This window comes from Aspergillus flavus, chromosome 2, assembly GCF_009017415.1.
Source record: "Aspergillus flavus chromosome 2, complete sequence".
Taxonomy (NCBI): Eukaryota; Fungi; Ascomycota; class Eurotiomycetes; order Eurotiales; family Aspergillaceae; genus Aspergillus; species Aspergillus flavus.
Window position 1 is genome coordinate 2,244,089 of NC_092409.1, and position 25,077 is coordinate 2,269,165.

Below are 25,077 nucleotides of genomic sequence, written 5' to 3' on the forward strand. Positions count from 1 at the left end.
CCGCTAATTCATCCACATAGCCTAAGCAATTCTGGACTCCAGCGGTGGAGACAAAGCCACTGCAGCAAAGAGCCTAGATTCTGGAATTGTGCGCCTCTGCAGCAACCCACTCCGCAACTAGCTACTGCCTCATCGCCACAATTGAGCTGCATACGAGGACACGCACACACAGCCATTTCCACCCATCTTGCCCTCAGGACAAGGGAAGCATCTCGCACGAGCTCAAATTCCCCCAGTTTCTTGCATACACAGTAAGCGAGCCGAAAGGTCTACCGAAAGAAAATGGGCTGGTTTGATACACAATCTTCCGTTTCCTCTTCTCACTCGGGACGTAAACGCTCTCCTTCTCGCCGGTCAACGTATTCCACCCATCATTCCCGGCACTCTGCTCCTTCAATCTTTAGTTTCAACGGCGGAGGCAGCCGCAGCCGCGCCGGCCGATCCAGTCCATCGGCCTACTCGTCCTCGTCGCGACGAGCACGACCTCGGTCTGGCTTCGTCCAAAAGGTAGTCCATATCATCAAAAGGCTGCTACGTGACATCTACAAATATGCCCGTGAGCACCCAATCAAGGTGCTGCTCCTAGTTCTCATACCGCTTCTTACAAGCGGTGTTTTGCAGAAACTGTTCGCCATGATTGGCATTCGTCTGCCCAAGAACATCTTTGGCGGTCAAGGTGGACAATCCCGAGATGGTGGCAAGAAGGGCATCATGGAGCACTTGAACTCGTTCATGAGCATTGCTAAAATGATCATGTAAGGAGTGAAACGCTCTATATCTCAATCTAGGCTGTGCGGTCTAGCGGAGCGCTTGGCTGGGAAATGACCATTGTATGATGGGTGTGCGGGAAGGTAAAGACATCTACGATCATGATGACAATGATGACATGATATAAACTTGGTTTTCGGTAACTTGTTAATCGCTTTCGTTTTTCGTGACTTATTATATGTGATATTGGAGGGTTAGCTGCAATTCTACCGAATTCTTCTTCTTTTTGGGCGTGTATAGGTACATCTAAATTGGTTTGTTTGAACCGTACAATATCTACTCCCGACGTGGTGCAATTGACTGCGAAGGGCTCAATGGTATGCATTTCTATACCTCAAGTATTGCACATTTATTTATACATGTTTGGGATGACGACTCTCCTGGAAGACAAGCATCGAGGATCCAAATTAGAAGATCATGAGTAGTCAAACAGGAAACGGGATGCTTTCTATATCAGTCTCGTCAAGACTTCTGAGAGCGCTTTCCTCGTCTTCTCGATACTCGACTTTTAGGTGCCACGGCAGAATCGTTGGCTTGCTCAATAGTCTGTTCCGGTACCTCGGACGGCTCCTCATCGACGATCTCGCCACCTGCGGCGCTGGAAGCTCCGAGCAATCTGCCAACAGTTTTATGATAAAACCAGATGGGCACGCGGAACAACATAGTGTCGCGCACCGTGGGGCGCTGTATTTCATCGATATCAAGTAGGAATTCTTGCTTCTCACCATCTTCCGTTTCTTCCTCCAAGAACACTTTGCCAACGGAATCAACGATCAGGACCTTCCCATTCTCCGCGATCACCCTTTTCCTCTCTCCGGACGGCTCCGTGGACTCGCCTGTCGGGGTCGCAGTACCAGAGTTTCGGGAACTTGCCCGGTTTCCTTTTTTGCTTTCCTTGCGATTCTCCTTCTCCATCATGCGTTTCTGGCGGCGATTGATAGGCACTGCACTCGTTTCCGCTTCGGGTGTCGGAGCTGGGGCAGGTGCGGTAACATTGGCTGAATCCACGCCTGGAATACCACGAACCCCTAGCTCATCTCCCCAGGCAGCCCTCCTCGCCTGACGGATATACCGGTCAACGAACTCGCGCTGGCGTTTCCAACCAAGAAACAAAGCAGCATAATGAGCACCACCACCAAAAGCCAAAAACAGGCCAGTCAAGACGGATCCTAGCCCCGGGCGAAAGCGCGAATAGTAATAACCGGTACCCTTCCACTTGGGGAAGCCATTTTTCAAGAAGTAGTCGTAACGCTCTCGGCCCGGCCCACGAAGGATATTTGCAACGGTATTCAAACGGGAAGCACGGTCATGAGCCTTCTTCACGGCGGCGTCAATTTCTCGCTTACTCGGGCCCTGATTGACGTGGATGCCTGGCTTCTTGTTTTTGGCTCGGGATTTATCCTTGGAAGCATTGGCGATGAAGGATCGCTTGACTTTGTCCGGGTGTAGGAGGCGAGATTTCTTGCGATATGCTTTGTTGATGTCGTCCTGGTTGGCATTAGGTTGGATACCGAGGAAATCTGTTGGTATAATTGTCAGAGCATGGTACAGTACGGGAAAGGGGGAACAAAAGGTAGCGCACCGTAAAATGTCACATTTGTACCCTCCGTCGCGGCAACTTCATCACGGAGGGAGAAGATTTCATAGTCTGGAGATGAAATGCGGTTAGGAAGATATTGGTCATACAAGGGGAAGTAAGTAGGGTAGCTGACCGTCCTTAGTCCAGGCCGTCGCAAGAACACACAGGACAGCAAACACGACCAAGCGGAGTGCTGTGGACTTCATCTTTTGGCGATGAGGGGAGCGGTCAAGCCGCTGGACCCGAAGTCAATTGGAAGGAGAGTAGCGCGGGAGAATTACTCAATGAGGCCAACACACACACACACACCCACTATGAGTTGTGGAGGATTATTATTTCCTGGCGAACAATTCCTATTCGACTATGTTACCCTATCATTCTCAGGCAAATAACCTAAGCTATGATCTGTCATCAGGCACCAAGGCGGTCAGGTAACATATACGGTACGGAAACAGGAAGGTGAATCATGAGTGATCCATGGCTACCCAATGTGACGAACCCGGATTGGAGGACGATCCACCTTCCGCAGGGCAACGACGTGGACCAATGATGGTTACATAAATTTGTTGACAAGTAAGGCGAGAGTTGAGGAGGAGAAAGACAGTTGGATAGTCCGAGCGGGAAATTCATTCGCTACTAGGGATTCTGAGGAGTGGGAGGGGAGAGTGTTGGGTTTACAATAAATGCAGCGTTGTCCCTGTTCAAGTTTGTTGTTCCTTTCCCCTTCTCTAACTGTACCTGTCTCGTATGTATACCAGTACCGAGTACCAACCAGTACCAGGACCTTAAGTACTGTACCTACTAGTATATCACCTCCAGAAGTGGGTTGGAAGATGATGGAGTAAGAGAGGGCGCCGGATCGAAGTGACGAGATGGCTGTCGCTCTTACTGCAACGTGAAAATCAGCTCCTCCATCTCCTCTGGACCGTGGTTGGAACTGGTCGTCTTCGTCTTTGTCTCCAAACCCAATCCGGTCTCAGCCAAATCCACTTCTATTCTTAGCGGTGAAAGGCCCATGAATCCGGGGAACCACATCTACATACTATTTTCCTCTCTCTTTATGAGTCAGATGTGGACAAGATCTTTCTTCCTTTCTTTCATTGTCGTCCTTTTTTCTCTTACAATCGACTTCCTCTCTGAGAGAGACTGGCCATCTCTCCCTTGATCGCCAAAGGGTGATTGAAACTTCCAAGTTGTGGCTGCCTTGCAAGGCGGCTGGATCGTCTGTGCTTATTTGGCTCGGTCCATTTAAAAGTCCAGACAAAAATACGTACTGACCGAAAGGGTTAAACGTCTTTTACTTTTTCTTCAGTGCTTTTCGGGCCAACTAAACCATTACCATTACCTATACTTTCCCCTTTTTCACCCTCGGAATTCCTTTCTTCGGTCTGCCTTGATCACTTTCTGGCTCTCCTTCGCGCACGCGTCCCGCAAATCCCTTTCGCACGATCTTAAAGTTCCTATCACCTCCTATTCAATCACCATATTTTCCGTGATTATCCTAATTCCTTCGCAATCACCATAATGAGCCCAATTCAGATTCCCGTCGATGCGATCACCTCGCGCTTCGGTGAGCGCTTTAACAGCCTCCGATCACAATCCCTAGGCTCTCGTTTCGCCAACCTCCGGCCCATTTCCGAGTTTCTTGACGTCAAACGGGTCTCCAAGCCGGCCAACTTCGGCGAGGTTCAGAGCCGTGTGAACTACAACCTGTCTTACTTTTCTAGCAACTATGCCGCGGTCTTCGCGATGCTCAGCATCTACAGCTTGCTGACGAACTTTATGTTGCTTTTCGTGATCATCTTGGTTACTGGTGGCTTGTACGGGATCGGAAAGCTTCAGGGCCGCGACCTTGATCTGGGATTTGCCCGGTTCAACACTTCCCAGCTTTACACCGGATTGCTGATTGTGGCGGTCCCTCTCGGCTTCTTGGCTTCTCCCATCAGCACTGTACTGTGGCTGATTGGGGCTACTGGCGTGTGTGTCTTTGGCCACGCCGCTTTTCTGGATAAACCGATCGAGAATGCTTTTTCAGAGGAGGCGGTCTAGGTGGTCGGCCGCGAACTCCTTACGGTATGCCCCAATGGGGAAGACCACCAGGGGCACAACGGGGGAGACAAACCGGGAGATGGGCGGATCCGTGGGTGGAAGGTGACCCACGGATCGAGGAGATTAATAGTGAGGACGAGTACCTTCTGCGGGATAACCGGGACTTTTACGCAAAACAATTGACTGGTATGGACATGGATGAAATCTTAGGATGGCGGAAACGGATGTTGGAATATGACAAGCTTTCTGATGAGACCGGATTTGTCGATGGGATGGATTATAACTTGCATGAAGACGGGGATAGTACGGTGGCTTATGCGGTTCAGCTTGCTTTGAAAGATAAAGAGGAATGGCACGTGGAACATGCCCTGGAACGGATTCGACGCGCGCAAATGCTGGGACAGAAAAATGTACGATTATCGAAACGAGAACTCGAGGCACTGGAACGCAAGCGAATGCAGACCGGTGGCAAGAGAGATTCTACACGTGGAAACCCCACCACTAAGGGTTCTAGGTCGAGGGATAGCCCCGCGTCAGACGTACAGCGACGCGGATCCAGTATATCGCAGGGCGAACAGACCACACCATATCGACTTGCCGGTAGCAGTTGGGCCCGCAGCTCCGATGCTCCGTCTCGACAATCTCAACCACCTGTTCCGTCCCCTAAGTCCTCACTTCGATATTCTGAGCGGCATTCCACTAGATCCCCGCAAGCGTCCTTAAGAGGTACAGCCTCCGCATATCCTCTCCCGGATGACCCCGGCTGGGTGCCTCCGTATCAGCTTCCTTCTTCAAGAGATCGGCATTTGCATGCAAGGCGTAGCTCAGTGGATCCTCTGCAGGGAGCCTCACGGCGACCATCTTCCTACATGTCAACATACCAAGCCGTCGCTAGCCCCAGTGTCCGGGGCTCATTCACCCCTCGAAAGACTGCATTGCGATCTACGGTGGGGGGGTCACACGACGACGATGACGAGGAAAGCGATTCAGACGACAATGACCGAGTACATATCGTGGATGTGGTTGGGCGCAAAGTGCCGACGGGTCGCACAGCAGTCGGCAGAGGAAGCCGTCAACGCCGCCGCCGTTCTTAGATTCTGAAGTTTCCCAGTGTTGTGCTCCTTGTTGATGTCTAGTGGGAATTATCTCTTTGGTTTGTCTTGGGTTACTGCTTGGGTGGAATTTGGAACCATTGTGGCTTTGCTGCAACAGACGTAATGGAGTTCAGTATTGATGAATAATATAGATTTTTTTCTTCTTCTTTTTTCTTTTTTTGCCCTTCTGCCTGATAATATCATGGTTTGTCTAAAAGTTGTGAGCGAAATTGACGAAGAGTAATGCATAACAAGAACTATTTATAGCACGGCAGGCGGTAAAACACACACATACTTTCATAAATTTCGAGATCTACGGATGAGAGCTTTTATACTCCTGACTCATTAGTCTCGGGAAATGAGGTATAATATTATGCCGCGGAACCAGACACCTTTGTCACTGCCCATGTTGGAGGTTTCAATTTGTGGCCGTTTCTCGGGCATGAGGTTACGTTAACCTGTCCTGTGAGTACGTTGAGAGTTATGGGGGATCTTCGGAATTAAGAGATCTCCGGTGATGACGTCGACAGACGCCGGCACGGTGAAGTCATCAAAATTTTTCGAGTAGTAAAACTAAGTATACTTAAGTCGCTCTCCTTCTCTCCCCGAGTCGCCAATTCAAGAGGTACTCTTGTTGCATGATAAAGGCCGATCGACTAACGGTTCTTTTTGGCCACTGGTTATTGTTCGTTCGTTTCCCCCAGCCTCTACAGCTCCCGGATATATAAATTCAATAAAAATAGTAGACTATCAATTGTTGTCTATCCTTTTTAAAAACCAGTTCATTCTTCCACCACTCCTCATTCATATTATTCTTCTTCCTTTTGTTCCTCCAGTCTTTTCCCGACCGTACCCACTACGGCTCCTCGCCCGTTACTGCTACCCCTATAGCTGTATATCGCTAATAAGCGCGTGGGTTGGACAGATTTTCAACCACCCGTAAAACTGATCAGCGCCGAGAGTTGCACGCTAGGCATCATTGTGTAAGTTCCGTCTCAGCCACTTCCGCAGTTTCCGGCGTTTATGATTTACTGCCACTTACATGAATTGTTTTGCCTCCCTGCTGAATTGCTACTTTTTATTTTTTTAAATTTTATTTATTTTTTTTTTTTTTCGCGCGCTACATAATCTCTAGTAAGAATATATGGACTGACTTATAAGGTTTTAAACAGTCATTGTACCACTTTCTGTACATTATAAGCTTTCTCCTTGGAATCGACGAAATACACATATAGAACGAATTAGAGGGTCAGGGAGCAAGGGGTCGTTATAATGTGGATCATTTCATTCTGGATTTTTCCGGTCATATCGGCCTTCATGTGGATAGGTATGGCCCTGTCGTCGGTTGAATGTGTGACAAAATAGTAACCATGACTAGCAATGCTACTTGCAATGCTGGGGAGTTGGGCGGTACAGGGCACGCCGGTATATTCTAGCATGGAAGAAGGACAAACAATTGCGTATGGCGTTGTCTATAATCTGGGTACGATCGGATACTAACCGCGGTTGAATAGGTACATCTCCGATATTGGCGCACAGGGCCTCAAACCTTTGTTCATCACCGGAAGTGTAATAACGGTTGTATTCCTGGATCTCTCCTTCATCTCCGAACGGTGGCTGCGACACGCCGGTCAGCTGGTGCCGAACAAGGGCAGGTTTGACAAAGCCTGCGCCGTTCTTTCGATCTTCTTCTCGATTGCGGGCGCCTTGGGGCTCATTCTCTTGTCGATTTTCGATACGGTGCGCCACCCGCACATGCACGATGGGTTCCTGGTCATGTTCTTGTAAGTCCGACACACCGACAAGACAATCAGCTGAATAAGATGCTGACGGTCATAGGGTGGGTTACATTATAAGCGCCATCCTGATTTGCGCCGAGTACCTCCGTCTGGGCGTTTTCTACCGCTCTCAGCATCGGGTCCTATTCGCCAGCTTTGTAATTAAACTCCTGTTCATTATCATCGAGATCGCCCTCGCCATTGCCTTTGCCGTCCTCGGCAAGAAAGGTCCCAGCAAGAGAAACGCAGCAGCTGTTTTGGAATGGGGTATGTGATACTTGAAGCTTGATAAGATGGACACGGGAGCTAACCACGGTTCGCAGTAATCGCCCTCATCTTCACATTCTACGTTCTTTCCTTCGTTGTCGACCTGTTACCATCGGTGCGCACTCGCCGCCACGTTCCACAGGGCGAGAAGCGGATCGTGAGGTCTGAGATGGAGAATGGCATGGCGCAGCCTAACGCCACGATTGAAGAGCCATTAACGACCGACTCGGCCGGGCCTAATATGGATTATAGCTACTACCGTGGACAGCGCATGTGATCGGCCTTGCTTGACATTTTTCATTTCTTTTTTGACTTTCTAGAGTTCGTTTGCATTTACGGTGCATTAGGGTTATGTATGTGCAATATACCTCGGTGGGGCTGATTTGAGTGATGTATGCTATCCTTGTTTGGCTTTTTATTTTGGTCTTGGATATACCTCTAATGTTTGTGAATATACCGGTTACTTCAATATAACACCCGACATGATCAAAGAACTGTATCGTCTATCATTAACATTATCTAGTAGTCCACATCAAGGTTTATCATGTACATGCAATAACAGTATCAACCAACGCCAAACACCAGTAAACGAGGAAAGACATGGAGATTAAGCAACCAGGGCCTCTCGAATCACATCCAACTTCTTCTTCTCAACCCCCACAAACCTCAGATACCCGTCCACACCCCCGTATCTCTCCTGTAGATGTCTCCGAATCTCCGTCGTAAAGCCATCCGGACACTTGGTATAGTCCTCCGACAATCCCAACTTCCGAATCTCCTTCATCCGCTCCTCCACCTCAACCACCAACTCCGGTTCTGACCGCACATAATCCGCCGTCATGGCCTCGTCACTCACAACGCCCGTCAGAAGCAGCAACATCAGAACCACGAGCCCCGTACGGTCTTTTCCCTGGGTACAATGCACCAGAGCCGGATACGTCCGATCCGCACCGTCATTCTGCGACGCGAAGAGCTCAAAGATCTCTTTCATCTCAGCCGTGCTGCTATCGAGGGTATCCAGACCCAACCCGATCAAACCCCGCGGCGACATGACCTGTTCCCCGACAATAATCACGGCATCATTACGGTAGCCGGACGCCGCGAGAGCAAGGACCTTGCTGTTAACTTCATTAGTTCCTTGTTCCTTATCCCCAGCGTTGATCCATCATCCACGCCCCATATACCTACGGAGTGAGAAAAAGAAGAAGAAGAGGAGGAAGACAAAAAAGAATGATAGGGGAAAAAGGAAACCAAAGAGAGAAAGAGATCCATACAAGAAATTCCACCAGTCCAAGCGCCACAGCAATGATCGTTCGAAAGCTTTCCCGGTCAGACTAATCAATTGCCGGCGGACATGGGGCAATTGAAACAGATGGTCTGTGTTATTATTATTAGGGGGAGTAGAAGTTCCCGTTTCGGCATGGAGTTTGGCGGTTGCCATTTGGTGTTCCGTTCTGAGGATCATTAGCCTTTCATTTTCCATGATTTGTCATATTGCAAATGATAATATGATGTAGAATACAGGTAGGGTAACTATGATACATCTGGAGGGGGGAAGTAAATGGGGAATAACAAAAGAAAAGGACATACGTAGACCTCAAATCAATAACAGTAGCTATATGAAGTTCATCCGTTAAACGCCGTTTATCTCTTTCCGAGGCATCATCTAGCTGGAAATTGTTTACACGCATCAATAACAAGATATTGGATTTATATACGAGAGACCTGGAACGTTGATGGACTGATTTACCCTTGCGCTGCGAAATAAAACACCTTCGTTCAAGACCCTGTAGTACGATTCGCATGATAATTAGTTCAGTCCCATCAACGGTAGTTATCGTCGTCCTTCCTTCCGGCAGAGGCTCCGTTATATAGTCAGGTCATACTTTTTCCCCATGAGTCGGTTGATGGAACGTCCAACATCGCGGAAGTTGATAATGTTATCGAATGGCCGATCGGGAGAGTCCAGATCGACGCTGGAGGAGCGTGGATGAGAGGTCATCATGGGTCTAATCGGGGAAAGAATCTGATATCCAGGTGGATTCTCATATACAATTGAAAAAACCGAATGAAACGAGGGGGCACAGGGACTGAGATCAGACACAATAGTAATACATAGTATGTAGTGATTATGAGAATAAGAGGAAGTATTCTATGACAGATTGAGGTACAGCGCGCAGACCTTCATTTTAAATGCAGGGCGACGTGGATCGAATTCATTTGATTCCAACGTGGAGCCGCGCACCAAATGGCGGTGGAGGAAAAAAAAAAAGAAAAAGAAAAAAAAAAGTCCAAAAGGAACCCCCAAACGGACTTTCTTTGATTTCTGTTTGATCCTTTCCTCTCTCTTTCTCGATTAATATTAATAATAATAACAATAACAATAACAACAATAAAATTTATCCTAATTGGATCATCCCCCCTTCTCCGCTATGCAACTCTCATTGAACTCAATCAATCACGCATACTCCGTTCGGTCCTTCCATCCGGGCTGGAGATAAGTCCAATCCCGGTTGAAATCGAACCCACTGCGATATTTTGCATATGCCTTCAGCTCCACCTGCTCCAGTCTCGCCCCCGCGTCTGTCAACGCCCACATGCTAATTGCTAGTGAATTCTGTCCCCGGTTGTAAATCACTCCCGGCGGGAATGGGAACAAGCTCTGTGGTCCAATATGCGGGAGATAATGGCCGAACTGGTATCCATTCATGAATATCTGCACAACTGCCTCAGTGCCAGCCGGTGCGCTCAACTGGAGTCCAATGGGGACGTCTAAGTCCTCTTCCAAATCTAGTTGGAAACTCGTAGTGTAAAATCTCCCCTCTGCGCCGGACACTCCTTCCAGGGGACTGCTGTCCAAGGCCGACTCGGGGACTTGGTATCCGGGCAGATGCCAGCCCATCCGCTCTCCATAAAGACCGCCTTCGTTCATCGGGCCACGCACGGGGTCGATGTTCTTCTCTCCACCTGCATTGCCTTGGATGCGCCACAACGTAAAGTTACCTCCTCCGATCAATGTGGCCCCCATGATCCCCCGTGGATTCTGAGTGCCTATAGGCTTCTGGCTGTTCTGATCGTGGCCGGTGTAGTCCGTGATAATGGTCAGCACATTGTCGCGAGATCTGAGAGATGAATGGTTGAACTTGAGCACCTCCCAGCTGGCGACTTTGTCGGGGTCTCCTGAAAATCCTCCCACGTAAGCACCATTTAACCACGCCGCCCATCCAGCTGCTACGCCATTCTGCACCGTAACATTAGCCCCGGTAGCATTTTGTCCGTCGAATCGTCCACGGTAAATCTTGGTCCCTGTGTGATATCCGTAGTCACCAGAGTAAAGTACTGGAAGAGAAAGAGGAGCGACCGAGTTGACCGACGTAGTCTTATTGCAGATCGTCCACCTGGAGTCGTCATAATCTGGACTAATCTCAGGGAGTGTATCTTGCGCCTTCCATGAACTAAGCGAAGGAAGGGAGATCTCTATATCTTCCGCCCCGGGGACAGTCCCGATAAGACTGCCGTATGCGGTTGCTCTGGTATCAATGAGATTCCCGTTCCAGCTCACCTTCTTGACATGCTCATCGCCCGTGTATATTCTATTGTAAAAATTAGTGACGATACATACAAAGGGCTCGACGTCGCAACGTACTCTATTGAAGTCGAATTGGAATTGTCACCAACGATCTCCACAGTGTCATGCTTTATAGAAGCCCCCCGAACCAGATACGGACCGAAAACTAGGATATGCTCGTTAGGAGCAACCGTCGGGCTTGAAACAGTCGGGGGTGCGAAAAAGTTCCATGCGGTTTCCTTGTCGAGCAAGTAGACCAGCACTCCATTTGAGAACTTCACCGCTGTAACTCCCTCTCCTTGGGTGTATGAATATTGGGTGCCTTGGCTGGTCTCCAACGCACTCAAGTTTGAGTTGCCGTATGTTTGGTATTTGAGATCAGCCGGTGCATCCTTGAACACAAAAGCCCCCTTTTGGCCCGCATTCAGGTAGAATACAAGCACGTCCACGTCGAGCGTTGCGTATGTCAAGACCTCAGCAGACGAATACAGAAGAGAGGATTCGCTGCCAATACTGTAGTCTGTGACAATTATCTTGCTTTGACGGCCGTCAAGCTCAATATCCGGAATGGTCAGGGCTCCTACTCGGGTCAGCGAGTGTAAAATGGGATCCACAAAAGGCACGTACCTGCAGATGTTGTTATATTCAATGAGAAAGTTGTGACCTCCCGTGATGAGCTTGTGTTATGAGCCACAACATAAAAGCCAGCGTCCGAATCCGGGTTCCGAAGGGCCCAGGTGTAAATGCTGTCATCACTAGTGTAACTGGTACCGTTCCCTTCCATGTATGTTTTCAGCAGGTCCTTCGACACTCGGGTAAACAGTCCAAGCAGTTTGGTCTGTTTTAGTTTATCACGAATCTCTCGGGTCTCTCGAAGAGGGGAGCCGTAGTCATAAGATGTGTAAACGACAGGAGCTGCACTATGGCCCCAGTTGGTGCCCCCAAACGTCATATAAATGTTGTGAAGTGTCACGCGCGAGCCGATATTATTCTTATAGTAGACGTCCGCAAACTCTGGGGAGAGCTCTGACGCACAGCTGTCATAAAACGACCCACCCCAAGGTTGAAACCAACCTCCTTCAAATTCGGCTAGATATTCGGGCTGTGTATAAGAGTAATTCTGGAACCACTGGTAGTATGTACGGAGCAGGTTAAATCCAGAGTTTGGGTTGGCGCACGAGAGGCTTCCAGGATATGAGTCAAGCCCATATACGTTAACAGCTCCACCGACGTTCTTATAGTCGGTCGACCAGCTCACTGTGCGCATTCCTTTTTCATTGTGGCTGCTTGGGACGACAACCCCGGCCTCCTCGAATGCTTTCGCTACCTGCTCCATGTAGATAACTTTAGTATCATTGGAATCATATGTTGTTTCCTGGAGTTCATTCTCATGTTGGTTCAGAATAACAGGGCCGCCATTGGTGATTTGATTTGCCGCAATGATCTTGCCAACTTCCAGGATCCACGGTTTCCATTTTTTATAGTAGGCTTCATCACTCGTTCGTTCACTGCCCATCTGTCCATTTGCTGCCCATAGAGCAAATCCACCCGCAGAAGTTTCTGCATTACAGTATGGACCTGCCCTGGCAATCACATACAGGCCCGCCTGTTTAGCGTAATCGAATAAGCGCTGGATATCATGGGCACCCGTAGTGAAATCGAACACGTCCTCTGAAGCACTATGATAACTCCAGAAAAAATAAACTATACCATGTTGTTAGCACATGGCATTTCTAAGATTATGACAGGCAGTCATACCCGAGATGGTGTTAAATCCATTCGCTCGCAATTTCTGAAAAACATCCAACCACAGCTCGGGAACAGGGAGTCTCTGGTAGTGAAATTCACCGGAGAAAACAAAAAGTCGCTCGCCCTTCACAGACAGGCTGTATTTGTCCCACGCCACATCGCTGGTCTTCCCATTGTCGGTGGCTGATACCTGCGGCGTCCCCGTCAGAAGAGCAAGCCAAACCAGATAGATAAAACTGAGTAACCGCATATCCTTCGCCGGCTACAATAGACACTGCTCGTGATTTTTCCATTGTCATTAAGTGATGCAAGTGAGAGGCGTCCATAATATAAGGCGCTCTCCTCCCTCGACAGTGCCCTTCGGCCCTCGCGATATTGATGTCCCGGGCTCGGGACAGGGATTGGTGGAAGATCAATCTTTTGCGAGAACCTCCTTTTCTCCGTAATCAGGACATTAGAAATGGCATCAGGCGGGCTACTTGCGTAATCTCATGATATTTCCCGGTGGAACACACGCCTAGTGGATACAGCAGGGTGGCATAGGTTACACCCCGAAGTTGCATGATCAATAAGAAGAATACAATTAATCGTACATATAACGATAAAGGCATTGTTAGATACTTGTGCTTTTCACATACTAGGTTGTAAAGCAACTCATGGAAAAACTCAGCAAAATCGTGGGAAAAAGTTACAGTATTAGTAGTCCAGGTATGTCCCTTCATATGTACTAGAGGTCCTGTGAAACGCCTTACCTATCCATCCTCCTATAGTATTCCCGACTCCCAAAAGCACACAATCAACACCGCAGAACAAGAATAAAAGGATCAAATGAAGTTCCAGAAGCACGACAAAAGATGTACAGAAACCTTAAAAGCGATACAATTACATCAAAGGTCTTCAGAGAACCGCGATTCACGACCAGTAGTACCGTTGCTTGCTCGCTTTCCGATTGCTGGAGGAACAGGCAATCCTTGATCAGCGGCACTCTCACGTAGTTCGTCTCGCTCAGTAGCGTGCGAAGGTAGTTCATCTGCAGCAGTATGTTCGACAGGTACAGATCCTTCATCGTCCTCCTTATTATGATCTGTAACTCCGTCCGTCTTATCTTGCGAGTTCTTCGAGACCATCTGCGAAAGTCTAGACTTCAGGCGAGATCGCTTGTCGCCATTCTGCTCCGGACTCTCCTTGGACCCTGGCTCAACTGCCTGCCCTTCGGATTTCATAGCCTCCAGTGTACCTGCATCGACTGACTTTCTCTGCATTTCTTGCAGATCATCTGCTGTAACAGGATTGGACCTAAGAGGCGCACCACGTTCGTTATCGCCATCCGCCTCGGCTAAATTAGTTGCGTCAGCTGTTTCAGCTGCTTCAACTGACTCATTTGGGCCCTCTGCTGCCTGGGCTGTCTCTTCCACCGCGTTTGAGGGTGTCTCGCGATTGCCCTCCGCTACTTTCGGGGCTTCACCTGTGCTCGCACTGGGGCGGCGACCGCCTAACTTACTGAACCACGTTTTGAGTTTCGATTCTGTTCTCGTAATGGGCTCTGTAGATCCTGTGTCTACCATTGCACCTGATGCTGTAGCCTCATTCCCTGCCAGTGTGGTTTGTGGCTGCTCTGTTTCTCGTGGAGCACTCTTCGCATGCTCCTCAGCCGCACCCTCGAGTCCCTCGGTGGCCCTGGTTACGGTGTGTTTTCCTATAGTGGGCTCATGATCCTGGGACTTCCTAGACTTCCGCCACAACCATGTCTTCTCCCCTTTGCCTTTCAACTCTTGTTTCATGGCAGCTATTTCAGGTTAGCAATGTGATGTATCGAGGACCATAACCTGAGAACACTAACCCTTCTGCCTCTTTTCCTCAGCTACAAGGTCGGCCTCTCGTTGACGAGCTACTGCTTCGCGACGCTGCCTTTCCTCTTCATCCAAACGCCGCTCTAATTCCTTGGCTCTTTCCGTCTCCGCGCGATCAGTAATTTCATCAAACGTTGGCTGGAGCCTAGAACGAGCAAGAGCCTCCACGTCGGACATATCAATGAATTTCTGAGCCCCAAGGTTGACTTTCTCGCCTGAGTAATATTGCCGGTCATTCTCTTGCATATCCTTCCGCGCGCGGGCCAATGCCGCCTCCTCCCATTCTTTCTGAAGTGCAGCAGGGGCGCGCCCGGTCTCAGCATAGACGCGCATTTCCATGTCTTGCAAAACTGCGTCAACATTCTTCTTGGCAGCTTCCATTAAAAGAGCGCGATCTTTGTCTCTCTGTTCATCCACCGCATCGAGCTTCGTTCGGAGACTAGTCATCTGATGCCTGATTTCTCTGGACCGCTCTACATCAAATTCAGATGCATCTGAATCTATAGACAATCTCCTTCTGCGGGTAGGTACGCTGGATCGGGTATCTTGCTGCTCAAGTCGGTAATATTCCCGATATACTGCAGTGTCATCCTGCATGCTGGCCAGTTTCTCTGCTGCAAGCTTCTGAGCGGTCTCCTGAAGATTCACTGCCCGTTGAATGGCCCCTGCTTCTGGTCGACTAACTGATCGTTTGGGACGCACACGCCCATGGTTTGCCTGGGTACCAGGGATGGATGGATAAAGTTGCTCTGGCTCGGTAGCTTCTGTGAGGCTGTACATGTCCCGCGCCATTGACACGGCAGCTGCTTGCAGCACACTTCGCCTTCTCTGCTCTTCTAACTCTGGGGCCACAGGTGGGGTTGCAGTGAAAAGTCGACGGTTGACATGTGCAAGGTGTTGAATTCGGCTAGCCTCCATAGCGGCATCAATGTCGCCGAGTTGACCCGCCGAAGTTATGTAGGGAGCTTCAGAAGGTGCAGATTCGGCTCTCCTCCTATTACTATACAGAGCTCCCCTGGCAGCACGGACAGCTTTCTCTCTTTCGGAGATCTCGCGACGCGCCTCTGGTGTTAAATCGGCTGCGGAGATCTCCGTGCTCGGGGGCAAACTCGATATTGAACTACGGTCCCTGCGAGCGGAAGCTCCAGCTCTATTCCCACCATAGCTCGAAATGTCGGAATGATGATCTTGGGCGTAGAACGCTGCTGCGGCCTGTTTCTCAGCTTCGAGCTGTCTATTCTTCGCTTGTGCCAGAGCAGCCACAGCTGACGCATGACTGAAGCCCGGGCGTGAGCCTGGCACTTTCAAGTCTACAAATTGTTAACTTCATATTGCCCTGCACGCTTGGAGAATGCAGAAGTTGATCGGTTATACATACTGGATAGGTCGGTCTCGAACGCCGACGGCTCGCGAGCCGATAGTCTTCGCTCAGGGTGGGTAACGTAAAGGGCCGCCGACGCGGCTATCCGCAGGCCTGTTAGCGCAAAGGTCCTATTCGGAGAAGAAGCAGATCACAACTCTGCCTAAAGGTCTCTCACCTTGGTCCGCTAACCGGGTTGACCGGGAGCGCGGAATGCTCTGAACTGAGGGCTGCTCAATGGTTGCCATGATAAGATAATGTCCGCAGCGCGTTGCAGGAAGCAAGGGATTGCAGCGAAGACAGGCATTCCCAAGAAAGATAGAAAAAGAGGAGAACAGGACAGCAGGGAGGAGAAAAGGACCAGCAATTGGGCGGAAGTGACGGGATAGACTCTAGGAAGGAGGCACCGGAAGTTTGACGAGAGTATAATATTGCCAGTGACGTAGTTGGTTGCAGAGATCGATCCACGGATGCTACGATCACCCGTTAGCTTGAGAGTGGCTTGGCGACGTAAGGCTGAGGAGATGCTTTTCACGTTGCTCTAGTCATGACGTCGATTTAGTAGCAGTGTGAGATGAAAGAAGGAAGAAGGTTACATCCCACCGACTGGTGATTCTTCCATCCCAACATTTTAAGAGAACACATTCTTCGGCTCTTTTCCGTTTTCGTCCACCTTCCATCCTGGGGTTTTCTGCTGGTGAGACCCAAATTACCCATCACATGACCCGGTCAACAAGTTTCAGTTAGGCTTTTCTGTCTGTTGTCCTGACTCCTTACGAACTGGTGGCTGAGGCTGCACATCTTACCAATCTTTTGTCAGGCAGATCCCTAGGGCCTAGACCCTCCACCGATGTAATACCGAACATACATTGATGTACTCTGTATAAATAGTAAATTATATGTTACCAGAAAAAACAAAAAAAAAAAAAAAAAAAAAAAAAAAAAACAAAACAAAAAGGGAACTGGTTCCTATTCCCCAAAGGAACGGAAAGACAAGAAAAGTTACCACCTAAATTGAATAGCGCGCTTCTAAATCACTAACTCTATACAACCAGTAGCGGCATTCAACACAGAGTATCACCATAGCTGCAGAATCTTTAGAAGATCGTGACGTGCGAAGAAAGAGCGGTTTCGCTTGCCAAAGATGTCTAGTAAGTAGACGTTAGCTCACCATCCTTACATCTACATGATCCATGAAACTTACACATGGGGATGCTCAACACACAAATTCCCATTTGTATACTAGATATGGCCAAGAAGGCCGGCTTAATACCGTTCGAGAGCAACCATTCATAAGCGAAAAATGTTAGTATAAAGCTAAATATGTTCTTGAATATTAGCATGCATGTGAACGATTCTATCGCAATTTGACCTGTAACTGTCAGCGAGAGCGCTCATAAATAACCGCAGTGGGAGATAGAAACCACTCACGGTGGGCATCAACGATATACAGCGCACTGGCAACCGCACCCATGACCATCCCTATAATTACCAATGCGAAGAACACATCAACCACAAGCCAGCCATATTTCCCCACATCTTGGGCCACTATTCCGAAGCCGTAAAGCCCAGCACCGCTGAAGACTAACTGAAAGACAACGAGGAGAATGCGGAACTCAGGTTCATATCTTCCTTTGTTAAGCTTGATCATGATCTTATTCATGGAGTCGGAGAGTAGGCCCGAGAGGATTAAGCCCAGAATAGAGCCGATAAAAGCGCCCGTGTACAGATATCCTGTTTGGACTTCATTGAACCACAACGGAGGCCCTAAAAAGATGGCTGCTAGTACCACACCAATGAAGACAGTCCAACCGATGATTACACCTTGGATTAAGCAAGCCTATGGCTGTCAGGGTCTGATCTCAGGATATTACCTCAGCGAGTGCTTACCCAAAGAATTGCAGGGTGAAAGAAAAGCGGAAATGGTCTGAGAAGAAGCTTCAAGAAGTTCTCGTCCGTCTTGCGCCCATTGAACGGCTTCAACGTTTGGATATATGAGGCTTTCGTAGGGACGATCGTGTTTAGACGCGTGTCTCGCTCTTGTGTTCCAGCCTGGGATTCAGTGTTGGTGAGTGACGAAAGGTGCTTTTTCTCCCCGGATATGTGGCTAGCTTCATGTTGATATTCATTGGACTGTTGTGGTGAGCACATTCTGTTTTCGGTTCTTTGATTAACGATCTGTTTCAAGTCATTGTTTAAATATTCCGGGCGCCTAAAAGCTGTCTCGGGGACCAAGAAGAAAGTTAAAGGCAGTGACGCCGCTGAGAAGATGGCCAGAAGGTAAAATGTCCACTCCCAGCCAAGAGAATGAGTAATTTTGCCGGCCAGAACCGGTGTAAGAAAAGCCGCTCCAAAGAGAGCAACATTCGATAGTGCCATCCTTTTCCCACGCTCCTACGATGCTTGTTAGGGACAAACATTGAATCATCGGAGGTTTATTCAGACGTACGTGGACATAGTATAGATCACCGACACAAGCATTGACCAAAGCTTCGAAAGGTGCTAGAGCAACCCCTTGGAAAATGCGAGCCCATACTAAACTTGTATAATTGTTGGCGCTTCCACCTGCCCAGCCACAGCTTATCACCATTAGAACATTCCCAAGAAGAAAAAGATGACGTTTTCCCCATACTCGCGCCGTCGGCACGATCAATATCCCAGCAACACCCACACCACAAAGGTGATAACCAGTAAGAAGGGCGACCGAAGTGAAGCTCTTCTTAAAGTGAAGAGATATCGTCACGGTATTGGCAGCCATAAGAGAACTTGTTGTTGCACAAAGAACTGCGACGAAGGAAAGGGCTAGCAGTGTAATATCACGCTTCCACAAGGGCCAATTCTGTGCGGCATCGTTTGTCAGTCACAGTATATTTCAAGAGCAATCTGTTGCACGGTATCTCGCCATACCAGGGGATCATTGGGATCATCACTCGGTTGAGGAACTAGGAGGATAGGAACCGTACCCGAACGGTCGTATTTTAGGTTAGAATCAACATCGGTCTGCTCATTAAAGCATTCTCTTTCAAGGATATCTGAAGTGCCTAGGTAAAGCCGAAGCCACTAAGTATCTGCAGCAAGTACTGAAGGCTGACTGATACTTACCAGGAACCTGAGCAAGTGCAGTGTCTTCTAAAACACCTAGTCCCATCCTGATCGTGAGAGCAAACGGGCCCAAAGAGTGTTTGGGACAATCAATGTCAAGGCAAATTTATTTAATCCGGGGAATTAAAAACGACTAAGCAGGATGATAAGCCAAATAATAAATGAACCGAGCTTTACATCAAGTCCAGTTGGTGAACGCACCTTGTGCTTTGCCCGCTGGTTCATGAAACATTGGAAGAGGGGCGCCAAAATCTGCCAACACAGGGAATTTGTTCGAAAGCTTACCTACTACGAGTTAAGCATAAATCTCTTTTGAGTGGAAGATTATTGTTCGGATACGTTGGGAAGTGGGGGGTGGGGGGGGGGGGGGGGGGGGGGGGGGGGGGGGGGATTAAGAAATAAACATAAATAAATGGAATTTTTAAAAAAAGAAAATAAAATAAAAAAGGAAAGGGAAAAGAAAAAAAGAAAAGAAAAGATAAATACAGCGTACAAGGTTAACATAAATCAACCTGCAAGGGCCAGTCAATTGTAGATGAAACCTGGTGAGGAGCCTAGAGAGTACATCATTGCCATTTGTCGGTCATAGTCAAGATGATCAGTGTGCGGAGAAGCACCCTGTGATGTTCCCTCCCTGTGGACCAACCTACCTACAGAACTCAACTTACCTCACGAGGTCTTTGTTATGTATTGCACCCTAGTCCTAAGGTCTATCTATTACTCCAATTGACTTATCAGTGATTTTCAGACTGATAATTTACACTCAGCTTTCGCAATTTTGTACCTACAGAAATTATGGTGTTTGTCAACCTTCTACTGAAAGAAAAAGCTACACAATTAGCTATTGTAGGACTGGGTGGCTGGCGTAGTTTGAGACTACTGGAAGATTTACACCCAATGTTCCACTTTCAGGCCGTGTTATTATGTATAACCTAGTAAACACCTCAATACAGATACCTGGAAACAAGCCCACACCGAATGAGACGTGAGGGGGTGGTATGACCGAGGCATTTGACAGCATCTGATTGACTCCCGACCCTGCCAAGATCGTCAAAGCGAACTCTAGTGGAGACCAAGGCAGTCTTCCACGAATGATGGCGAGTAAGAGCCGAAGGAGATCTGGGGATAAAGTCCAAAAAAGAGGGTATTGTGGATCTCTTTATTACACTAGGGCCACACTACTGGGAGCTTATCCAACCTGGAAGTCAGATACTATTGGTGAGCGCACATATGTATAACCCGTACTGTGACACATTCCTCGTTCTGGTCCAGCGATTAATACCCCAGATGGCTGGATAGAATCAATGGAAACTCCTCATACCACTTGTAAGTATGTACTATATGCCTGTCTTCATGGCAGCAACCAATAGGAATACCTGTGACTGTGCATACTTTCACCCCCTTGACTTCTCCTTTCCATTGACCAGCCGTATTTTATGTAATGTGTACGGAGTATAGTTAGGCTTTTATGACTCTTGGCTGTCAACATGTTAGGCTATGTCATAGAGACCAATCAACCCCATCAATGAGACTAGTAGTAGAAATCAAGTATTGGAGTAAGGCAAGGATCTTCAGCTGAAACTGTGAAGACCACAAGTTCCAAATCACTTTACATATGGTAGGTTTAGCCTAAGCTTATACCTTTACTTTATGCAGCTGCCCACACTGAGCGGGGAATCAGCTTTGCCCTTTGTTCTTCTTGTCCCTGCCCTTGATTTCTGATGTCCTTTATCCTTTTCACTCCCCTCCTATCCTTTACTTATAATTTCTATTACCCCGTGCAGCCCAGAACAACCCATTTTCAAACAGACCATTTCGTCTCGCCCTGCGCTTCTTCTCTCCCCAAAAGTATAGGTAGCCAACATGAAGCTGTACTATATCTCTGTCATACTCATGACATGTCTGAGCACTGCTCTTGCTCAAGGAATGGACGGCCTCCCAGACTGCGCGGTATTTATCCCCATGATTGAAACGTTTTTACCACTGCTCCTTGTTAAGCCCCTTTTACTGAGACCGACCCAAGATTGTCTGCTGATAGAATCCACAACAGAAAGATTGTGCCACTGGCTCCATTCCCAAGCAGTGCCAGACTATCGATGTTGCTTGTATCTGCGGTGACAAAAGCTTTATCAATAGTATATCTTGTTGCGTCGCCAATAAGTGCTCAAAGGACCAACAAGATGGTAAGTCTTGATCTGCTGTCTTTTCCTGACACTGCCAATACAGAATCAGACGTACAAGGGGATTTTCTCTTGCTAACATGGTCTCGCGCAGCCGTTCTCAAATTCGCAAGCCAGCTCTGCAGTGGCGCCGGTGTAAATGACCTCCCCAAGAGTGCCAGCTGCGCCGAGGGAGGTTCGAGCGCTACCGAGACATCCTCCGATTCTTCTGTCTCCAGCAAGTCGACTACTGCGAAGAGCACGGCTACGGATGAACCGGCTACAACTACTTCGGGTTCTTCCGACAGTTCTGCATCACCAACCGCTTCCAAATCTGACAGCAACACTAAGACCTCATCCACCTCAGCCTCGTCGCCTACAACCAGTACTGGCGGAGCTGCCCTTGTACAAGGCAAGGACACTAGCCTCCTTGCTGCTATCGGTACGGCGATCCTCGCATTCCTTGCGTAGGGAAGTGAGACGCGGGCCGCCTCTTTCCGGGTACACTGAATGGCAGAGGAATCTGACTGCATAAAGACAAGTCGGGAAGTCAAGCAGAGAGCCAGGGTCTTATCTACATCCAAGACACCTGGCGAACAATTGTCTGATTCGTATTTAATATGCTCTACTAAGTCCACATGCTAGTGATCTTCAGCGTCCACCCATGTGAGCGCACTGATGAAGTCGAATGGAATGTGCATGTTTGTTGCGATTGCTCTCGTTCTCTTTGTAGTAACAAGTTCAATTTAGGTACTCTAACACTTTCGCACAATTGAAGGAGACTACGACAATTGTTGCTCTTCTTCTGCGAATCGAACCGCGATCTCATGTCGTTCTTCGCGGAGAGTAAGGAAAATCTACAACATTTAGTTAGAGCTGAAGAACAAAGTAAAATGCAGAAGGGCTCATGGAACTCACCCAAAGCCAAAACATCATTTCCATAAAGCCATACGTGAATACCACTCTGTTTTTCAACTGATTCAGGCCAGAGGCGGACTCTTGGCCATACCCATCAACTGTATGGCGAACATCCACGCCCCAATCCGATGGCTTACTCTGGTATATAAAGAAAGATACAGCAAAAAAAAGGCAAAAGCGTGAAGCAGAGAGGAGCGTCCAAATATCCGTGTAAAGCGAGGCGAGACGTGCTAAGAATGGATTCGTTCGCATAGCTCCTGCGATGGACGTGGGGGCTGCGGACCGAGCGATTTCTGCCATTGCAATGATTTCATTGATTCGGGGGACCTTTGTGACGAGGATAAGGTCGACGAGGGCATCCGCTACAAGGAGGATACCACATAGCGCGAAGGGTGATTGAGGACGCGAAAGGGATGGCGCGGCATCCTGAAGGAAATGGCTTGTCAACCTCCGACAAGGAGAATAATTCTTAGAGATTGGGCATATAGCTTATTCTTACTATTTGTAAGGTCTCCCCTAGCATGAAAACCACATCGGAGTCCGTGATGACTTCAGGTGACCTGGTGAGGTAGACGGCGAGGATGAACAGAAACAAGGCATGTGCCTGAATCAGCGTTTTAGATGATAATAGACCCATCTTGTTGTCTGTGGGACAGGTTGAAGGATGCGTAGAACAAAACAGATTGCTGTAATTGGAAATAGTGATGTTGGTGTCTGAATGTTACCTCCGCATGTTCAGTGATATTCAAGGTGAGGTCAAGTCGAGACCCATAAAGCTGCTATGATTAAACCGGAGTTATTTATTATTAATTTTCTCTCCCTTTCGAACCAAGCAAATCGTGTGGGGTTAATTGGGCGGCAGCTGTTAACTCCGATAGTGTCCGCCCACCAAATGAGAAATCGAGATTAAGAAGATGACTGATGGCAGGATAACTTGACAAAGTATCTCTGACGCATATCACGGACAACTTTCATATTATCTGCGCAAACTTCATGGTCAGTGCCCTGGTTAATAACCCATACCTTCACCACCGTTACCATGACCGAGGCCGTTTTTCAGAAGGAACGTCATATCAAGTATTTCCTACGATGCCTCAAGACGTTTTTACCGAGCTTATATACCTCCAATGACTCGAACCGCGTCCTCCTCGCTTACTTCACCGTTGCAGGCCTAGATCTCCTAGGCGAATTATATAACAAAACCACTTCCGAAGAGCGGCAAGGGTATGTCGAGTGGATTTATCATTGCCAAGTGCCCTCCGGGGGCTTTCGGGGATTCACAGGGACCGACTTTGGGTCAGAACGGCGAACACCGGAAAATGAAGCTTGGGACCCGGCCAACATTCCCTCGACATTCTTCGCATTGGTGATACTGTTGATCTTGGGTGATGATTTGTCACGGGTAAAGCGGACTGAGTGTCTACAATGGCTCTCCAAAATGCAGCGCGAAAACGGGAGCTTTGGCGAAGTCCTCGGCACAGAAGGGAAGATTGAAGGCGGCGGCGACTTACGATTTTGCTGTTTCGGTGCCGGTACGCGATATATACTGAGAGGGAAATGTGGGGATGGCCTTGAGGGTATTATGGATATAGACGTGGATAAGCTGGTTGCATTTATAGAGGCTTGTCAGGTAAGAATTGCCCCTCTTGCACTTTCTGCCACCTCTGTAGATTATGAGTCGGCTAAGGAACACTCTAGGCATACGACGGCGGCATAGGGGAGGGGCCCTTCTGTGAATCCCACTGTATGTCCAGTTTGCCATATCCCACTACGCAACGACTATCCTTTGTATATGCCGTCCTTCTAACTTTCGAGTCGCAGCTGGTCACACCTATTGCGCTATTGGTGCTCTAACATTCTTGGATCGTCTTTCGAAGAACCATAAGCCGATCGCGCTGCTTTCGCCCAAAACTGGGCCCTTCGAGTCTTTGGTCAGATGGCTTGTTACACGACAAACATGTGAGCTCGGCGACGATGAGGAAGAATCTGACGAGGAAGATGGCCACGGCGTAGATGAAATTGGACCTCTATCAGCGACAGTTGAGGAGCCCAATTTAGACACGAAAGTCGATCAGCTCCCCGTTGTACCGCCGGAAACAGAGGATTCATTGCGATGGGCAGGATTCAACGGACGGTGTAACAAATACGCCGATACTTGCTATTCTTTTTGGAATACTGCATCTCTGAATGTGAGACTTCGCCTCGACAAACGTAAAATGAGTATCAAGCTGATAGTGAAGGAACAGATGATGAATAGGCTAACTTTGGTGGATGCGACACGGAATCGGCGATACCTCTTAGAGAAAACGCAGCATATCGTTGGTGGATTCGGAAAGGGCGTGGGAGAGCCACCAGGTGAGTCTAGCGTTTGCTCTTGGACTTTTCTCTTTTCCTCTTTTTACTCTTTTTGTAGTTTAGCTAATTAGTACGCACAGATCTGCTGCACTCTTATTTCGGATTGGTATCGCTCGCATTTCAAGGGGAACCGGGCCTTGAAAGTGTCGACCCAGCACTTTGTGCAAGTCAACGCGCAGTTCGACATCTACATTCCCTACCCTGGTGGCAGGAGACGAAAAGGTGATGACGGTTAGCAATCAAGTCGCAGTTCGACAGCGTAAACAAACAACTTCCATGCCATATACCCCAACCGTCCTACGATTGACAATTATGATATTCAGTAGATTCGCCAGATGCATGACTATAAAACAATGTTATGCAATCGTCATACGATCAATTCCAGGTACATCTGGTTCATTCCAAGGGGGGAAAGTAATCTGGTGGACTGTAGTTTAAATGAAACGCTCCTCGCTAAGCTCAACACGGGCTGGTGAATGGC

At 48.4% G+C, this 25,077-nt stretch overlaps 12 protein-coding genes across 12 annotated transcripts; 5 read left to right on the top strand and 7 right to left on the bottom strand.

Moving 5' to 3' along the window:
• Positions 1-282: 282 nt before the first annotated feature.
• Positions 283-759, top strand: F9C07_3139 (uncharacterized protein; the record flags this gene model as incomplete). Its single annotated transcript, XM_041284649.1, has 1 exon — positions 283-759. One exon carries the CDS (start codon positions 283-285, stop codon positions 757-759), a length of 477 nt encoding a protein of 158 aa, XP_041142551.1.
• Positions 760-772: 13 nt separating this feature from the next.
• F9C07_2252339 (uncharacterized protein) lies at positions 773-2,553 on the bottom strand (the record flags this gene model as incomplete). Its single annotated transcript, XM_071510084.1, has 2 exons — positions 773-2,372; positions 2,481-2,553. The coding sequence occupies 2 exons, from the start codon at positions 2,551-2,553 to the stop codon at positions 1,231-1,233; spliced, it is 1,215 nt and encodes a 404-aa protein (XP_071363707.1). The 3' UTR covers positions 773-1,230.
• A 430-nt stretch (positions 2,554-2,983) lies between these two features.
• On the bottom strand, positions 2,984-3,364 carry F9C07_3137 (uncharacterized protein; the record flags this gene model as incomplete). Its single annotated transcript, XM_071511062.1, has 2 exons — positions 2,984-3,044; positions 3,237-3,364. 2 exons carry the CDS (start codon positions 3,362-3,364, stop codon positions 2,984-2,986), a joined length of 189 nt encoding a protein of 62 aa, XP_071363708.1.
• A 507-nt stretch (positions 3,365-3,871) lies between these two features.
• F9C07_3136 (putative prenylated rab acceptor) lies at positions 3,872-5,490 on the top strand (the record flags this gene model as incomplete). The annotated part of the gene is made up of 2 exons (XM_041284650.1): positions 3,872-4,326; positions 4,383-5,490. The coding sequence occupies 2 exons, from the start codon at positions 3,872-3,874 to the stop codon at positions 5,488-5,490; spliced, it is 1,563 nt and encodes a 520-aa protein (XP_041142553.1).
• Positions 5,491-6,137: 647 nt separating this feature from the next.
• On the top strand, positions 6,138-7,820 carry F9C07_3135 (Frag1/DRAM/Sfk1 family-domain-containing protein). The gene is made up of 7 exons (XM_041289513.2): positions 6,138-6,270; positions 6,416-6,473; positions 6,663-6,817; positions 6,869-6,950; positions 7,005-7,274; positions 7,330-7,535; positions 7,592-7,820. The coding sequence occupies exons 3-7, from the start codon at positions 6,763-6,765 to the stop codon at positions 7,810-7,812; spliced, it is 834 nt and encodes a 277-aa protein (XP_041142554.1). The 5' UTR covers positions 6,138-6,270; positions 6,416-6,473; positions 6,663-6,762; the 3' UTR covers positions 7,813-7,820.
• A 322-nt stretch (positions 7,821-8,142) lies between these two features.
• F9C07_3134 (putative tyrosine/serine protein phosphatase) lies at positions 8,143-9,637 on the bottom strand (the record flags this gene model as incomplete). Its single annotated transcript, XM_041289527.2, has 5 exons — positions 9,422-9,637; positions 9,286-9,322; positions 9,126-9,205; positions 8,810-8,989; positions 8,143-8,653 (listed from the first exon to the last, which is right to left on the bottom strand). The coding sequence occupies exons 1-5, from the start codon at positions 9,538-9,540 to the stop codon at positions 8,143-8,145; spliced, it is 927 nt and encodes a 308-aa protein (XP_041142555.2). The 5' UTR covers positions 9,541-9,637.
• Positions 9,638-9,993: 356 nt separating this feature from the next.
• On the bottom strand, positions 9,994-13,102 carry F9C07_3133 (putative beta-galactosidase; the record flags this gene model as incomplete). Its single annotated transcript, XM_041289528.1, has 4 exons — positions 9,994-11,128; positions 11,182-11,683; positions 11,731-12,807; positions 12,862-13,102. 4 exons carry the CDS (start codon positions 13,100-13,102, stop codon positions 9,994-9,996), a joined length of 2,955 nt encoding a protein of 984 aa, XP_041142556.1.
• A 637-nt stretch (positions 13,103-13,739) lies between these two features.
• On the bottom strand, positions 13,740-16,310 carry F9C07_3132 (uncharacterized protein; the record flags this gene model as incomplete). Its single annotated transcript, XM_071511061.1, has 4 exons — positions 13,740-14,638; positions 14,693-16,012; positions 16,081-16,176; positions 16,241-16,310. The coding sequence occupies 4 exons, from the start codon at positions 16,308-16,310 to the stop codon at positions 13,740-13,742; spliced, it is 2,385 nt and encodes a 794-aa protein (XP_071363709.1).
• A 661-nt stretch (positions 16,311-16,971) lies between these two features.
• F9C07_2277284 (synaptic vesicle transporter) lies at positions 16,972-19,540 on the bottom strand. The gene is made up of 7 exons (XM_071510237.1): positions 19,165-19,540; positions 18,970-19,103; positions 18,512-18,901; positions 17,953-18,456; positions 17,494-17,902; positions 17,267-17,434; positions 16,972-17,210 (listed from the first exon to the last, which is right to left on the bottom strand). The coding sequence occupies exons 1-7, from the start codon at positions 19,208-19,210 to the stop codon at positions 17,140-17,142; spliced, it is 1,722 nt and encodes a 573-aa protein (XP_071363710.1). The 5' UTR covers positions 19,211-19,540; the 3' UTR covers positions 16,972-17,139.
• A 1,487-nt stretch (positions 19,541-21,027) lies between these two features.
• Positions 21,028-21,794, top strand: F9C07_3130 (putative CFEM domain protein; the record flags this gene model as incomplete). Its single annotated transcript, XM_041289536.1, has 3 exons — positions 21,028-21,114; positions 21,215-21,347; positions 21,439-21,794. 3 exons carry the CDS (start codon positions 21,028-21,030, stop codon positions 21,792-21,794), a joined length of 576 nt encoding a protein of 191 aa, XP_041142559.1.
• A 311-nt stretch (positions 21,795-22,105) lies between these two features.
• F9C07_3129 (increased loss of mitochondrial DNA protein 1) lies at positions 22,106-22,878 on the bottom strand (the record flags this gene model as incomplete). Its single annotated transcript, XM_041289544.1, has 3 exons — positions 22,106-22,180; positions 22,242-22,667; positions 22,741-22,878. The coding sequence occupies 3 exons, from the start codon at positions 22,876-22,878 to the stop codon at positions 22,106-22,108; spliced, it is 639 nt and encodes a 212-aa protein (XP_041142560.1).
• A 402-nt stretch (positions 22,879-23,280) lies between these two features.
• Positions 23,281-24,822, top strand: F9C07_3128 (putative geranylgeranyl transferase beta subunit; the record flags this gene model as incomplete). Its single annotated transcript, XM_071511060.1, has 5 exons — positions 23,281-23,871; positions 23,940-23,985; positions 24,063-24,430; positions 24,488-24,596; positions 24,677-24,822. The coding sequence occupies 5 exons, from the start codon at positions 23,281-23,283 to the stop codon at positions 24,820-24,822; spliced, it is 1,260 nt and encodes a 419-aa protein (XP_071363711.1).
• Between the last annotated feature and the right edge of the window lie 255 nt (positions 24,823-25,077).

Coding starts and splice junctions, on each gene's coding strand:
- F9C07_3135 (XM_041289513.2), top strand. CDS start 6,763: ATGTGGATCATTTCATTCTGGATTTTTCCGGTCATATCGGCCTTCATG. Junction 6,818..6,868: donor ATCGGCCTTCATGTGGATAG/GTATGGCCCTGT, acceptor AACCATGACTAG/CAATGCTACTTGCAATGCTG. Junction 7,275..7,329: donor GGGTTCCTGGTCATGTTCTT/GTAAGTCCGACA, acceptor TGACGGTCATAG/GGTGGGTTACATTATAAGCG.
- F9C07_2277284 (XM_071510237.1), bottom strand. CDS start 19,210: ATGGGACTAGGTGTTTTAGAAGACACTGCACTTGCTCAGGTTCCTG. Junction 17,903..17,952: donor TTCACCCTGCAATTCTTTGG/GTAAGCACTCGC, acceptor TGACAGCCATAG/GCTTGCTTAATCCAAGGTGT. Junction 17,211..17,266: donor TGTGTTGAGCATCCCCATGT/GTAAGTTTCATG, acceptor TCTACTTACTAG/ACATCTTTGGCAAGCGAAAC.